The sequence below is a fragment of the Lathamus discolor genome, chromosome 6 (assembly GCF_037157495.1).
Source record: "Lathamus discolor isolate bLatDis1 chromosome 6, bLatDis1.hap1, whole genome shotgun sequence".
Taxonomy (NCBI): Eukaryota; Metazoa; Chordata; class Aves; order Psittaciformes; family Psittacidae; genus Lathamus; species Lathamus discolor.
This window is the reverse complement of record NC_088889.1, coordinates 14,624,844-14,640,005: the sequence shown is the minus strand read 5'-3', so window position 1 is coordinate 14,640,005 and position 15,162 is coordinate 14,624,844. Positions and strand designations below refer to the sequence as shown.

At 61.1% G+C, this 15,162-nt stretch overlaps 1 protein-coding gene and 1 long non-coding RNA gene across 2 annotated transcripts; one reads left to right on the top strand and one right to left on the bottom strand.

Annotated features, from left to right (window-relative positions):
- Window positions 1-306: 306 nt before the first annotated feature.
- Window positions 307-1,155, top strand: LOC136016371 (uncharacterized). Its single transcript, XR_010613579.1, has 3 exons — window positions 307-401; window positions 570-694; window positions 1,047-1,155. It is a non-coding gene; the product is annotated as an uncharacterized LOC136016371 (long non-coding RNA).
- Window positions 1,007-14,319, bottom strand: LOC136016370 (glycogen phosphorylase, liver form-like). The gene is made up of 22 exons (XM_065683444.1): window positions 14,135-14,319; window positions 13,969-14,054; window positions 13,128-13,503; window positions 11,378-11,479; window positions 9,607-9,685; window positions 9,218-9,321; window positions 8,093-8,224; window positions 7,408-7,519; window positions 7,244-7,326; window positions 6,245-6,388; window positions 6,018-6,110; window positions 5,620-5,766; window positions 4,747-4,910; window positions 4,546-4,660; window positions 4,215-4,316; window positions 3,994-4,141; window positions 3,823-3,881; window positions 3,342-3,483; window positions 2,970-3,177; window positions 2,756-2,890; window positions 2,123-2,189; window positions 1,007-1,921 (listed from the first exon to the last, which is right to left on the bottom strand). The coding sequence occupies exons 1-22, from the start codon at window positions 14,255-14,257 to the stop codon at window positions 1,733-1,735; spliced, it is 2,910 nt and encodes a 969-aa protein (XP_065539516.1). The 5' UTR covers window positions 14,258-14,319; the 3' UTR covers window positions 1,007-1,732.
- Between the last annotated feature and the right edge of the window lie 843 nt (window positions 14,320-15,162).

Here is a 15,162-nt window from a genome sequence, read left to right as displayed (position 1 = left end):
CAGCGCAGCACACACACCTCAACAGCCTTTACTGAAAGCCTTGAAGCTTTTGAAGCCTGAGCACCCCATAGCCAGGTTTAAACTTCTAGGGTGCTTGGTGCTGCCATGCCAGGGCAAGTGGCGTGGGCATTACCCTGCAGCGCTTCAGCAGCCGCCTGTAGCTACTGCTGGGCTGCTCTGACTCTGAAGGGCAGTGCCACGGGGCCAGGGCAGCTGTGAGAGATTTCGCAGGGGCTGGGGAGGCTCCCCTGGGCCCATCAGTTCCCTGGACAGTTCCCATCAGTTCAGGGTGACTCCTCAGCACTGCGCTTGCTGTTCACAGCGTGCAGGTGCTGTCCTGCCTGCTCCTCATCCTTCACGCAGAAGATGATGCCATCCTGCCTCCGCTCCTGGGACGCAAGGTGGGGACCGGTCCCTGTGCATGGGCTTTAATGTGGGTGGGCAACGTCTGAGCCTGGGGTTGGAGGGCTGAAGTGGCTGGAGAGGGGGTGGCCATCCCTGGAATACCACAGGGGTACGGTACGGGGTCCTCTCCACATGCCACTAACTGAGCTCCCGCCCTACGTCAGCTCTTTGAGACAGCGCGAAGCGCCTACAAGGACAAAACCAAGGTGAAGTTCATTACCATGCCCAAAAAGCTGGGCCTGGGGCATGACTACATCTCCTTCAACCCAGAGCTGCCTTCCTTGGTGAAGTAAGTGCTGCTCTGCAGAAATGGGGGTACAGAATGAGCCTGAGCCTCCTCTTCGGGGTGCATCCTCCCTGTCACAGCCATGCAGGTGTCTTCCCCTCCTCCTTCCCCTCTTACGCTGCGCACAGGCATCAGTTTTTGAACTCCAGTTGCTCCTCACTGCCCCAAACCTGTCCTCAGCCTGGGTGTCATGGGGTTGTGGCACTGCAGCGAGGTCCCATCTCCCCTTTGCCCTGAGTACACCGCTTTGCTTTAAGCGCAGCACAGTCCCACATCTAGGGATCAGAAACCAGGCTCTGAAGCAGCACAGCATGGTCAGCAATAACAGTGTCAGATTTACTGCATCTTGTTACAGAGACTTCTTGAACATTAAGTGATGGCAGCTGCTGCATGCAGCAACCACAAGCACTTAAATCCACACCAGGAACCTGTTATGGCACTGACCTTACTGTTGTAATAAAAACTACTGAAAAACGTTCTAATTGTCCCATTGCCTCGAGGATGCTTCGGGATACTTGGGGGATGGGGATACTGTTGTGATCTGGGTGCTGCTCCTGGGACAGGAACATGCAAACCGTGCCCAGGAGCATCATAGTGGGCAGTGACGGGGGGGGCAGGTACACAGCCGTACTGCAGCTACCCCTTAATTCCCCAGCACTGATGCCTCAGGATAGGCAAGAGCTGCACCCCAAGTACTGCTTCAGCATCACGTGCAAGGGCTTAGACAGCTGTGTCCAGTGGTGCTCCCCACCCTGTCACTGTCTGAGCCCCAGCACCTCACCCCTGACACCCAGTTTTTGCGTTAGTGCTGGTACGCGCCCAGTCCCTAATTTAGGCTTCAGCAAAGAGCCCCTTGGACTCCAGTGCCACAACAGGGCAACAGTTCTCGCATTCTGCACGACACTTGCGTTACAAAAATTACCCCTTCCCCACCCGTAGGAAAGCCAGCAGCAGCACAGACACCACACAGCGGAGACAGAGACCATTGCACAGCGTCTGTGCTCGCATCCCTCAGCTCCCGCTGCCAGCAGCTCCGTGCCCCTACGCTGCTGTGCCGTTGGGCGTACTCTGCTCAGCCGTGTCCCGGGGCTCATTGGGCGGTGGAATCTTGAGGTTGGAGGGCTCCACGTGCCAGATGTCCCGGGCGTATTCCTTGATGGTGCGGTCGCTGGAGAACTTGCCGGCTGCTGCGATGTTCCTGATGACCATCTTGGTCCATGCCTTGGAGTTCTGCAAAGAGAGAGGTGGGACTGTGGCTGGAGGCTTGCCCCCATGGGTGCTACAGCGGCCCCAGGATGGAGGACTCCCTGCAGCAGCACATCCAGGAGCCTCCTCACCAGGAACTCATGTACATGCACAGACCCATCCCCAGGGAGGGGATGCGGTGCCCCCATCAGAGCTCCCCCGCCTCGTCCCCAGGCCGGCACTCACCAGGTACAGCTCGCTGACCTTCTCCTGGCACCTGACATAAGCCTCATAGTCTGCAAAAACTTTAAACCTGTAGCAGCAAAGAAAGGAGTCGGCGGCAGCAGGAATGCAGAGGTGGGAGCTTGGCACGGACGGTGGCTGCAGCACACGGGGCTTGGGCTGCCGCGTCTTGGGCTGCCTCCAACACGAGCACTTCAGAAAAGCTCACCCTCCCCAAGCCCTGTTTGCGCAGAGCCCGGCAAGCCCGTGGGTGCTGCGGCACGTGTGCTCTGGGAGGGCACGCTGGGAGACATGGCTCCAGTGCAGGTGTGGTGGCCCTTGGCTGCCTAATGCTCTGGCCAGGAAAGCCCTTGAGACACTTAAAAGCATCTATCTGGTGAGGGCTGTGCACTCAAATGCATCTCGGCCTTAACGTACCCCAGGCTTTAATGGGCCGAGCATAAGGTGCTGGACACGGACGCGTCTCTTGTACCAGAGAAGCATCAATTGCTCGACCACACGCACAGCGTCAGAGCTGGAAACTTGGACAATACCAGCCAGAGGGTGGATGGTCGGTGCAGGGGGCTGCTCCACACGGGCACCAGGAGCTTGGTGGGGGAACCCAACCCAGGGGATGGATGGCATCCCAGGGCTCACCTGTCGTGGTGGAAGAGCATGTTGATCACGTCACTGAAGAGGTCAGGCTCCTCTGGGGAGAAGAAGCCACTCTTAATCTGGTCAATGGCTTCCTTCAACTCGGGGAGCTGGTCATAGTACTTCTGGGCATTGTACCTGGCAGGGAAGGGCTCATATGGGACCACGCTGCTCCAGCTGCCTGTGGTAGCACCCCCACGGTGTCCCCAGCCCTCACCCTTCCCTGTCCAGCTCTGTGACATCCTCCACCCTCATGCCGAAGATGAACAGGTTTTCCTCTCCAGCCTCCTCAGCCATTTCCACGTTGGCTCCGTCCATGGTGCCGATGGTCAGAGCCCCGTTCAGCATGAACTTCATGTTCCCTGTGCCCGACGCCTCGGTGCCTGCTGTGGAGATCTGCTCCGACAGGTCAGTAGCAGGGATCACTGCCAACAGAACACGTGGACACAAGGGGCTCACAGTGACCAGCTTTGCATTTGTAGCATGTCGAAGAATGTTAGATTTCCTTCCGAGCAGTGATGGAGCCATGGGCTGCTGGACAGCCACGGGGCCCGTGTACCCTCCCCACAGTGTGCTCCACGTGGGCTACCTTTCTCTGCCAGCGAGACCCTGTAGTTCTCCAGGAAGATGACCTTCAGCTTACTGCCCACAATGGGGTCGTTGTTCACCACCTGAGCCACAGCATTAATGAGCTTGATGATCATTTTAGCCATGTGATATCCTGGGGCAGCCTAAGAGAAAAGCCACAGGTGAGCCCAGAGGCCTGGCCAGGGGAGGTCCATCCACTGCCCACCTGCCCAGGGAAGGGCCAGCTCAAGACTTCTTCCCTCACCTCATCCAACCCATGTGTTGCACCACCAAGCTTTCAGGGGCTTCCCTGACCAAAAGCACCTCATGCCTGTGCAAGCCCCAAAACTCGGTGCCTTGCTTGGATTGAAGCCAACAAGTGCTGCCCCAGCACTTCCTGGAGAGCTTCATGGACCTGGCCACATGAGGCATCTGCAAACAACTTCCCTAGGGCATTGTCAAGGACTTCCTCCAAAATGCCTGAAACTCCTGACCCAGCTCACCTTGCCCCCAATGATCACTGTCCTGGGCACAAAGAGCTTTGCAGGATTCTTCCGGATGCCTGGAGAAGACGGCGGCAAGGTGTCACCCTCCGTTTTAGCTGCATCCCAGGGGCTGGGAATGCTCATGCGCCCGCAGGGGGGCCCGTCCCCTTGGGGCGCACGGTGGCTTACGGTTGTACATGGTGATGACGTGCAGGCAGTTCATCAGCTGCCGCTTGTACTCGTGGATCCTCTTCACGTGCACATCGAACATGGAGGAAGGGTTGATCTTCACTTTGTACTCCTTCTCCAGGTACAGCGCGAACTTCACCTTGTTCTCCTGGGCGAGGGCAGGGAGCACGTCAGCGCCAGCCTGTGCTCCCCCTGCCTCCAGCTCCTGGCCACCCCCTCACCTGCTTCACTTTGGCAAGCTCCCGGATGAAGAGCTCGTCGTCCACGCACTCGTGCAGCTTTGTCAGCTGGCTCAGGTCCCGCACGTAGTCCTCCCCTATTTTCTGCAAGAGGAGCACAGGCACGCGCTGACCACGGGATGTGCGCAGGCGCCTTCATGGGCGTGCTGCTCCCGGCTGGCGGAACCAGCAGTGCTTGGGGAGCAGGAGCAGAGCACCCGGGTGAGATGCAAAAACATCTCCACCATTTAGAAGGTGTAAAGGGCTGAGATTGGAGCAGTGTCCCCAGGGTCAGGAAGGGCTGGGGGCCAGCACGCTCCCCCCACAGCATTACCTCTGCGATGAGCTCCGCCAGCCCCGGGTTGCAGAGCAGGAGCCAGCGCCGCGGGGTGATGCCGTTGGTCTTGTTCTGAAACTTCTCCGGCTCCAGCGCTGCAAAGTCCTCAAAGCTGTGAGGACGAGGAGGGGACAACTTCAGGTTCGCCTCCTGGCACCACCATTACCAAGCCAAGGGTGATCCCGCCACCACGCTTACACTTGAGTCTTGACTATTTCCGAGTGGATCTTTGCCACGCCGTTGACAGCGTGGGAGCCGACGATGCAGAGATGGGCCATGTTGATCCGCTTGGTACCTCCCTCCTCAATCAGGGACATCCTCTGAAGTCGGTCCACGTCGTTGGGGAAGAGGAATGCAATGTGCTGTGGAGAAGGCCAGAGAGATGGTGAGGGGTGCTGGCATTTAGGGATTCCCCACCCGATTGCTCCTGAGGAGAGGGCCACAGCAATGTCATAGAATCATAGAATGGTTAAGGTTGGAAAGGACCTCAAGATCATCTAGTTCCACCCTATGCTGCTATGAGGTCTCCACACAGCCTTCTCTTCTCCAGGCTGAACAGCCCCAATGTCTCCAATGCACTCGACATGGTGAGCTGCAGAGTGACGGCTTTTACTTGCAAGTGACAGTGCCAACCCCCTCCAAAGGTGCCCTTCCCCAGCATGGATGTCTCCAGACATAAGGACATCCCAAGCCCCCACAGTCATAGAGATGGGTTTCTGGGCACGTGTGGCCAGCGGAGCTGTTTCGGCACAAGCCTCGTGCTGCCAGCCCAGGAGGCCAAACCTCCACCTCTTTTGCACCCTCCACCTCATCCCTTCCCAGGAGAAATTTTGCATTTAGGGAGCAAAGAAAGGCCAACAGGTAAGGCCCTGGAGCAACGCGTGAAGTCTTTAAAATAGCCGGTAACTGCAGGATGGCAACTGCACACCAACCTCCCAAAACAGCAGACAGAACCACCTGGCCACACACCCAACATCACTGGTCTGTGCAGCCCTTAGTCCTGACAGCACAACACATGCCATCCCTGCGCCCCTCTCTGGAGAGGGTTCCTCTGCTGCCCGAGGGACTTACATCCAGGTGTCTCTGGTTGATCTCATAGATGATCTGCAGGTGCCTGGGAAGCAGTTTCTCCACCAGGTCCACTGGCCAGCGCTCCAGGGCTTCGGGAAGCACTGTGTGGTTGGTGTAGGCGAAGGTCCGCTTGGTGATGTCCCAGGCCTGCCAGGGGAGAGCTGGTGCTGAGCAGCGAGGCTGGCTGCCAGCACCCGTGCACAGTCCTCCCAGCACGGTCAGCAGCACGGCCAAGCCGACTCCTCCAAGTCCGTACCCATTGAACCCATCCTGACCGCTCCACATCGCTCCCCACGCCGGCAGCAGCTACAAAACTGCTTCCCCAGCTCCTCCGCCATGGGCTGGCGGAGAGGTGAGCGCAAGCGGAGGGGACCAGCGGCCAAGCCAGGTCTCTCTACCTTGTTCCACGGCAGCTTCTCGATGTCCACGAAAATCCGCATCAGCTCAGGGATGGCCATGGCGGGGTGCGTGTCGTTCAGCTGGATGGCAACCTGTGCGGAGAGCAGCGGTGGCGTGTGGGGATGTGCGGGGGACACGTGGGCATCCCACTGCCCATCAGCTGGGCACAGGTACCCAGAGAGGGTCCACAAAACACCTCCAGGCCTGGGGGCACGTGGGCTTGTACCTGGTCAGGGAAGGAATCAAACACGATTCGGACACTGTCTGCGCTCCCAAACTTGGATGCTTTGAAGCGGCGTATGATGTCCTGGAGGGTGGCAGCCACGACGAAGTACTCCTGCTTCAGCCGCAGCTCCTTCCCTTCGAAGAACTGCGAGCAGAGGAGCAGGCGCTGAAGCGCTGCAGCGCGCGGCCCAGGCAGTGCCTGTGCTGCGGGAGCTGGGCCTCCCTGCGCCTCCCTGCACGAGGGACCCGCACCGGCACGCGTGCACCGGCACACGTGCACCACGCAGCGCAGTGGGAGGCCCCACTGCTTTTCCTGCGCCGCTTCTGGCAGCAGCTCTAAGCCCAGCGTCTCTCCGTGCTTTCCAGATTGCAGCACAGGGGTGTGAGATGTGCCTGCCACTGCAAACAGGTGGAGTCCCCCCCGAGCATCCTCAAAACCTGTTCTCCCCGGCTTGAAAATTCTGGCCACAAGGAAAGGCGCTGCGGGACAGGAAGGGAAGCTGCAGGGGCTGCAAGACCGAGGAGCTAATTCCGAGACAAGAATTAAAGCCACCGTTCACACAGCACAAAACACCAACCCGCTGGTCTGCAAAACAGGATCCGTAAGAGGCAAGCTCGCCACTGGAGCTGTGGTACCCCCGGCTCTCCTGGACAGCTGGGAAGGCTGGGGTAGGCTTAAATGGGAAAAACCCCATCAAGGCTTGTCCAAAACAGACTGCAGAGCGCGGACAGCTGCCCTTCAGCTTCTTCCCCTGTGCCTGCAAGCAGGACATTCTCATCCCCTACTCCCGTTTACCTCACTGAACACAGATTTGCCCAGGGACAGTCGTCTCTACTGCAGCCCTGGTGAGACACAGCAACCCCCACCCAAGCACTACAGGCAGCTCGAAACACAATGGAACGCATGTCTGCAGCGTCTCGGGGTTACTCCACACTCTGTCTGGGTGCTCCTGAGCCATCCCTGAACCAGGGACACTCTCCCCCCTGCATCGTGACTTACATTGTCATTGGGGTAGAGGACGCGGGATATGTTCTCCGCCAGATTTCTGTCCAGCACAGCCTGGATGTAGTCTCCGACGTTGACTGTGGAGGAGCAGAGGGATAAGGTGGGCACGGGACCCCCCTCCACCCCACCCCGCTGGCACCCCACCAGCAGCCACTCACAGTCGTGCAGGTTGAAGTCGTTGGGTGCTCGAGCCGACCACAGCCGCATGGTGTTGACGGTGTTGTTCAAGTACCCGGGCACGGGGGTATCGTAGGGCAGCGCCAGCACCACCTACAACACCTGCAGGGCAGCTGGGGCCGGGCTCTGCCCCTGGCTGGTGTCCCTCCGGGTCTCCCCTGCCCCGCCTGAGCCTTCCATCCCACAGACCCTCCTCCAGGACTGAGCTCAGGGCTGCATCCCTCTTCATGGGGGGGACATGCTTTGTACCCACAGCCCCTGCCATGGGGACGTCCCGGCTCCCTCAGGTCTGCCCAGTGCCTGGTGTTTGCCAGAAGCACTCAGAGGATGGAGAAAGGCTTGCGAGGGTCAGAAGCAGCTTCATTCACGCCATCGTACCGTGCTGTGCATTGCACACAGACCTGCTGGAGGTGCTTTTGGGTGTTTCAGAGGTTGGCTGCACATGTGGAGCACCAAAACCTGTCCCCATCCCTAATGTCCATCTCCTCCCCACTTCCCTTCACCACCGCCTCTTCCACCTCAGCGAAGCACCCTCGCCCATGCAACCCTCCCCAGCAGAGATGCTGCAGGACCCGTGCCAGGGGTGCAGCCCCCCAAGTGACGGGACGAGCCATGCAAGGGGGTCCCCGCGCGCTGCCCCCCCCGAGGCCATGCCCCAGCCCGTACCTGGGTGTCGACCCACTTGGCGCCAGTGGCAGCGTGCTCCACGCGGCCGTAGAAGTGCACGGGCAGCATGTACTCGGGACGGGCTTTCTCCCAGGGGTTGCCGTGCCGGAGCCAGTCGTCGGCTTCTTCCACCTGCCGGAGGGAGCGGGAGCTATGGTGGGGCCGCCCAGCCCCAGGGACCTCCCCAGGCTGTGCCGCGTGCGGGGCTGGGAAAGGCTCTGGCTGCATCAAGGAGCCAAAGGCTCCGGACGCCGTCTGCCCTAAACCTGACCTCTGGTGCCGCAGGGTGAGCCCGGAGTCTCTGCCCCAACCACCCTGAAGCCCCGGGTCTCCCTGCCAGAGGGGTGACGGATGGGGATGAGGAGGTGGGGCCGAAATGAATGCTCCTCAGTGCACCGCTAACACTGCCGGGCTGTGGCCAAGATGCCACCAGCCCCTTAATGTCAGTGTCAGCCTGCAGGCCAGCTAACGAACTGGGCTTGATCCCTGCCCCAGCAGTGCTGGGGAGAGCTCAGGGTAGAGATCACCTTTGGCACGGCCAGGTTAGAGCTCCGGGCAGCAGGGACAGCGTGTGAGGGCCAGGGCAGATGAGCCACATCGGGACGTAGCAGCTAGGGAATGCCGTGCCAAGGAGGAAAGGCCTCCGCTTGCTGGCGGTGGGGACAGCTTTTGGCAGTGCTAACAGGGTCCCTCGGGCACTCGGGGCTGCCTCCCGCCACAGCTGTTGCAGATGCACACCACATTTTCCACTGCATTTCCTCAACAGCCTCTTCCACCCTCTGGTGCTTTAACCCAGACGTCAGGCAGCACAGCAGGGCTCGGGGGCTGCATCTGGCCTCCACCAGACCTCCCCACACCATCCCTGTGCAACCTCCGTGAAACCATCCTCACCCCAGGAGGAGCACGGACGCGACCTCTCCATCCCTGTTTGCACCAGTTTAAGAAGTTAAACTTGCTCGAAAAGCGCCTGACAAGTTTTAAACACCACAGCCCCGGCAGCTCCTGCAGTCTCCAAGCTAAGAGAGTGTCTGTGCACCCCGATCTCAGCCTGATCTAGGCAGGAGGCCGGATTCAGGGCTTTGGCTGTGCCAAGGGAAGGTGAGGGCCACGCGCCTCCATCCGTACCTGCCACCCGTCCCGGATCTTCTGGTTGAAGATGCCGTACTCGTAGCGGATGCCGTAGCCGTAGGCTGCCAGCCCCAGCGTTGCCATCGAGTCGAGGAAGCAGGCTGCCGGGAGAGAGGAGAGCACCGAGGGGCACTTCCCTGGGCAGCCCCGGGAGACAGTGGGTCCTTCTCCCATGGACAGCAATGGCCAGAAGCCCCGCAGGGATACGAGCCCGGGCCAGCAGCGGCTGCTCGCTGCCCGGCCACCCAACAGCTCTCAGCCGGTGCTGGACAGGCTGGAGCGATAAACCCCTATCCCCTGGTTTAGGTACCCCCTGCAGAGGATGCAAAGGCCCTGGGGCTGTGCCCCGTCTCCCCAGCAATCAGACCATCTGGGGGCTCACTCACCAGCAAGCCTGCCCAGACCACCATTGCCGAGACCAGCATCCTCCTCGATCTCCTCCAACTCTTCCATGTCCAGCCCAAGCTACAAAGGAGAAGGTAATGGGCCAGACACGCTCAGTGCCCAGCCCCGGGGAGCGGATGCACTGCTGGCACGCACCCGTGGGTGCTATTCTGCGCCCACTGCTGCCGTCCCTCTTAGGGTGGCCTCCAGGAGAGGTGGAAAGACACCCAACGCTGCAAGACCCATCCCTGCAGGTGGGACACTGTGATTTGCACCCGGAGCAGCCTCCCTCCCCCTCCAGGGCTGTTCACGCTGTGGCAGGGACCAGCTCTGGTGTTTGAAGTCCCTCCACCAGCCTTTACAAGGGACGCACGCACCAGTGACCTTGCCATGGACAAGCTCCTTGCGCCTGGGGGCTTGTCCATGCCATAACCAGGGCACAGCCATAACCAGGGTGCTGGTCCCAGGTCTTTCAGGCAGCTCTCCCAGGGCTCATTCCCAGCCCCGTTCTCTCTCCCTGTGCCCCAGCACCACGGCTGCAGCCCCACAGGGGCAGTGCTGTGGTCCCGCTCCCCCAGCACCCCTGTGGGGCAGTCACCCAGGTGCATCACTGCCCTCTGGCACAGTAACCCAGGTGCCCATCCCCACGGCCCCAGGCATTGCCCTTTAACAGAGGTACCCAGACAAGCAAGCACACCACTTTCACAGGGAAATCTCAAGGTTCCGGTCTGGGATGCTGTGGGAGGAAGGGGTTCTGCCGACGCAAAGCACCTCGGGCTGCTCAGCAGGAAATCAGACGGCGCCTTCTCAGCGCTGAGCCACCTTTTCCCATGGAAACCCCTTGGTCTGCATCTGCCCTGGTGTCCCACGGTCACAGCAGGTAGGGACAGCCCCAGTGCCACGGCCACCATGCAGGAGAGCCAGACCCTGCACTGCTCACGGGTAAGAGACAGCGCCTTCTCCCAGCCCCGCACTGCACTGGCAGCCCCCAGTGCCCACACAAATATCTCAAGTGATTTCTGTTCTACCAAACGTTTTATTTTAGAAACGTTTGGCATTCGTGTCCGGGGAGCTCAGCACATGCGCTAAGGAAGGTTCTGCCCAGAGCTTCACCTGCCATCGGCTGCAAAGAGGGTGATTTCCAAACAACCTCACACCTTCCGCTTCCCCAGGCTACCACCAGGCAGCATCCCGGGCTCTTCCCCTCACCCGCACCCCCAGCTCAGCTGCCAAGATCAACAGGTAAGAGATAAAAAAGCCCCAAAATAAATTCCTCTCCCTTGATCATGTTTGCACAAAAGCTGCTCCTGCTGCTGTGCACACACCCCAGCTGCACATGACACGCACTGGACACGCTGGTCCAAGGGGTGAAAAGTAGGGGGAAAAGGAGCCACCCAAAAACCTTTGACAACCCAAGTGCCACATGGTGCCAGCCCCAGGGTGAGGCTGAATTAGGCTCCTCTGCCACTGATTCTGGCTGTTAACGGCCTCATGCCTAGAACCAGGAGTTTCCTGGCCGTTCATGGGCTCAGCAGAGCTGTACTGCATCCCTCGGCACACAGCAGTGGGACTGGGCAGCCTTGCTCAGGCTGCAAGTGCCGGCTGCAGCACCGGGCCTTGTGAAAGCAGGTCCTGGAGCAGCATTCATGCACTAAGGCATCACCTGCTGCTCAGGGAGCAGTTTGCAGACAGCGTGGTAAAACACGGACATCTCCAGGATCCAGAGAGCACGGAGCCCTCCTGCCCCGGGGCCTCACCGCCTGGGATGCTCACCTGGTAGATGGCTTCGTCGCAGGCATTCTGCAGCCCCAGGTTAATCATGGTGTTCTGCAGCGTCCGCCCCATGTAAAACTCCAGGGAGAGGTAGTAAATCCTCTGAAAGAGAAAACCAGCCCAGGTCACCTTCCCCAGGCCTGGAGAAGCCTCCCCTGCACCGCAGGAGCTGCTATTGGGAGTTATCTCCGAGCAAGAGGAGAACCCTGGCTGCCAACAGGGCAGGGGGGTTTGCACCAGGAACTTGAGGGCTGGGGCTCCTTGGAGGCCCTGAGGCAGCCGTGCTGCAGCCCCTGCCCTGCTCTCCTGGCCCTGCTGTTTCCCACCCCAGGAAGCTGGCAGTGCCCACGCGGTTTGTCGGGACAAGCTGCGGTGCCCGGTCCAAGAGCAGGGACAGCTCCATGATGGTCGGCCTGAGCACACCGGGGGCTGCCGTGGTACAAAGGTAACCTTTAAAGAGGAGACATTACCCAATGTCCCCATGAGCTGCAAAGCAACTGGAAAAACAAGGGAGCCACTGGGAACAGAGCTGTGTGGCAGCCACAGGGTCACCGGCTTCCCCTGCTGCCCCCTTGGGTTTGCTCTCGTCTCCCCTCTTGCTGACACAACGGGTGCAGGATGTGTCCAGGAAGCGGCAGCTTGTGTAAGCTGTCGCCTGTGTCAGCACCAGCAGGTTTTAAGTAAGGATTTAGCCTGGAGGAAGTCGCTGACTTGACAGCTTTCCCCAGGACCTGCACAGGGGCGGGCTGGGGAAGGCGATGGGAGAAGGCTCAGGGGAGACCTTAGAGCAGCCTCCCAGTGCCTAAAGGGGGCTGACCAGAAAGCGGAAGCAAGGGCATGCAGGGACAGGAGAAGGGGCAATGGCTTTCACCTGACAGAGTCAATATTTAGATGAGATATCCAGAAGTTCTTCCCTATGAGGGTGCTGAGGCCCTGGCACAGGGTGCCCAGAGAAGCTGTGGCTGCCCCATCCCTGGCAGTGTTCAAGGCCAGGTTGGACGGGGCTTGGAGCAGCCTGGTCGAGTGGAAGGTGTCCCTGCCTGTGGCAGGCGGTTGGAACTGGGTGATCTGGCACCAGCCCAGCGAGGTGTTGGCCAGGCCACCCTCCCAGGAAGGAAATTGGAGGCGACAGAGCCATCCAGGTTGCAGGAGGGGATTACTGCTTAATCCCCAAGCAGCCAGAGCCCTGTGCTCGGCGGGTGCAAGCCAGCTCACACGAGCAGGAATTCCTGCACAAACCCAGGTCTGTCTCGCTTGGGATCCCTGCGGCACACATCAGGCTTGCGCCTCTTTCAGACAAGATCTGCTTGCAGCCGGCTTCGTTCAAGCCCTTCACGTAAATTCACCCTAGAAGGCTTTGCAGCTGCTTTTGGTAGAGCTCACCCACGCCAGCACTGTGGGGCAACAAACGCTGTTCCCATGCCCTGCACCCAGCTCCCAGCCAAGCCGCGCTCCCTTTGTTTTGCAAAGCAAAGGACAGCGGCCTCCTCCTTGTTAAAGTCCAGTCCCCCTGCTCAGCAGCGCGAAGGGGAACATCCCCAGACCAAAGGAAAAGCGAGCCCCCCATTCCTGTCTTTTTCTGGCAAGCTCACGGAGGGACGGCTCGCACCCAAGGGGTTACAGCGGTTGTAACCGCGCTTGTGACCACTCCCGCACTGCAGGACCCCCCTCGGGGAAACGGGGCGGGGGGGGCTCCCTCGCACCCCCGCCCTGCAACGGGAGGTCCCGCCCAGCACCCGCTCGCTCCCACCTTGGGGTCCTTCTCGTAGTAGTACTGCTGCGTGCGGATCCAGCGCCCCACCAGGTGGTCCCGCACGGTGTGGGCCAGGGCGAAGTAGTAGTCGCGGGGGGTGGCCACGTTGCGGTCCTTGACCAGGGTGAAGTGGAGGTGCCGGTTGAAGCCCCGCTTCAGCTCGGCCACGCTCTCGGCTCCCACGATCCCGCGGATGCTGATCTGCTTCCGCCGCTCCTGGTCCGACAGCGGCCGCGACATCCCGGCGGGGCTGCGGGGGACGCACTCGGGGGACGCGGCCGCGGCGGGGCTGGGCACGGGCTCCACCTTTGGGTTCCGCCTCCGCCCCGGGCAGCGGGACAGGGACGGGGAGGGGCCGCGGCACGGGCCGCCCCTGGAGGGGCGGGAGCAGCGCAACGTGAGGGGTGCCGGGGCCCGGCACCCCGGGGGACACGGAGGGGAGGGCAAAGGGAAGGGGCAGGGAGCCGGGGAGCGAGCGGGGCCCGCGCCAGCACGGTCCGGTCCGCTCCGGTCCCGGCTCTCCCCGGGGCGGCGGCGGGGGCTCCACCCGGTGCTCTGGAGCTCGCCCAAGACCCTTCCCGCCGCGGTCGGGGTAAACCCGCTCTGCCGGCCCGGAGGGACGGTGCCGCGGTCCCAGCCGTGCCCAGCAGCCTCCCCTCGGCTCCCCACTGGTCCCTGCGCTCCGGAATCCCTGTGGGAGCGGCGCGGGATCTCCTCCGGTCGGCTCCGGGCCCTTCACAGCCGCCTCCCCGGGCAGGCTCCGTGCCTGCCCTGCCCTGCCCTGCCCTCGGAGCCCGGCCCTGCCTCCTGGCTCCTCCCGAGGGCAAGAATAGCTGACCTGAGCATGCAGCGCGACGCCTCTTCCTCTTCCTCCAGCCGTGCCTGCGCAGGCCTGCCAGCGCTGGGTGTTTTCCCTGCCCGGTTCTGCACAGCGGAACCCACTCGCAGCCGAAGAGCATCCCAACCCAACCGCTGCCCCGGGCCACCCCTGCTCCTGGGCTTACCCAACCACCCCAGCGATACGCTGGCCAGGTCCAAGCAGGACCGCACTGAGCCGGGTCGTGGCAAAGGGCTGCAGCAGCTCCCCAAACCTTCAGGAACCAGCCCAAACCGCACACGTGCAACATGGGCAAAAGGGAATGTGCCCCATCTTCCTGATTCTTCACGGGGCAGACTGAAGGATTGTTGTTCAGGTGGAAGCCTGGGCACGGGTTCCTCGCCGGTCGGCGACAGAGGGGCTGGGTGCCTGCAGCAGGTATTTCCTGGCCGGGACCTGCCCTCCAGTGCCGGTGGGAGTTGCAGCCGTGCGAGTGGTGCCCGCAGAGCGCTCCGAGAGCTGCCAGGCGCGGGGCAGAGCCCTGGGTGGGTTTGGGCAGGCTGGGACATCCAGCGCCGCTCTCCCGGGCAGCGGGAGCTGGGCTGCACCCGGCGCGGGGTGGTGTCCGCTGGCCCGGGGCTGTGCCCAGAGCTCCAGGCTGGGTTTTACAGGCTGCAGGGAGGATGCGGTTTTCCGTATCTCCGGTGCTCTGGGTATGCTCCCCCTTGGGAAGGACAAGCATTGTTCTGAGACATAAATGCACTTAATGCAGTGATTAGCCTGTTTTTCTTTAGCGCTGGACCCCAGCCCATGATGAGCTCAGAGGCCTCACACTGAAAACCTCTCCTTAGGCATCGTGAGAAAACGTGGAGCAGGCGCCAATTTCCCAGCAGCGAGTCCTAAGAGAACTGTCCAGGACTTCCCTTCGGACACGGCCCCAGCAGCACTCATACCTCAGCGTTGCCCCGTTTATGGAAGAAAGACCCTCCCAAGGGATCCCATGTGCTGGTGATGCATCACAGCAGCGCTGGGCTCTTTCAGCCTCGGGCATCTCGTGATCTCAATCATTTTCTCTCTCTTCCCCACCTGATTCTGGCTCCCTCCTCTCGTCCTGAGTGGGTCTGGGGCAGGGGCTGGTGTTGGGATGATTGCACGGGGTTGCACGCTGCAGCTTGCCCCCTGGAGAGATTCTGCTCTGTACTCAGCCCAGGTAAT

Coding starts and splice junctions, on each gene's coding strand:
- LOC136016370 (XM_065683444.1), bottom strand. CDS start 14,257: ATGTTGCACGTGTGCGGTTTGGGCTGGTTCCTGAAGGTTTGGGGAGCT. Junction 11,480..13,127: donor ACTACGAGAAGGACCCCAAG/GTGGGAGCGAGC, acceptor TTTCTCTTTCAG/AGGATTTACTACCTCTCCCT. Junction 9,322..9,606: donor TGGTCTGGGCAGGCTTGCTG/GTGAGTGAGCCC, acceptor CTCTCCCGGCAG/CCTGCTTCCTCGACTCGATG.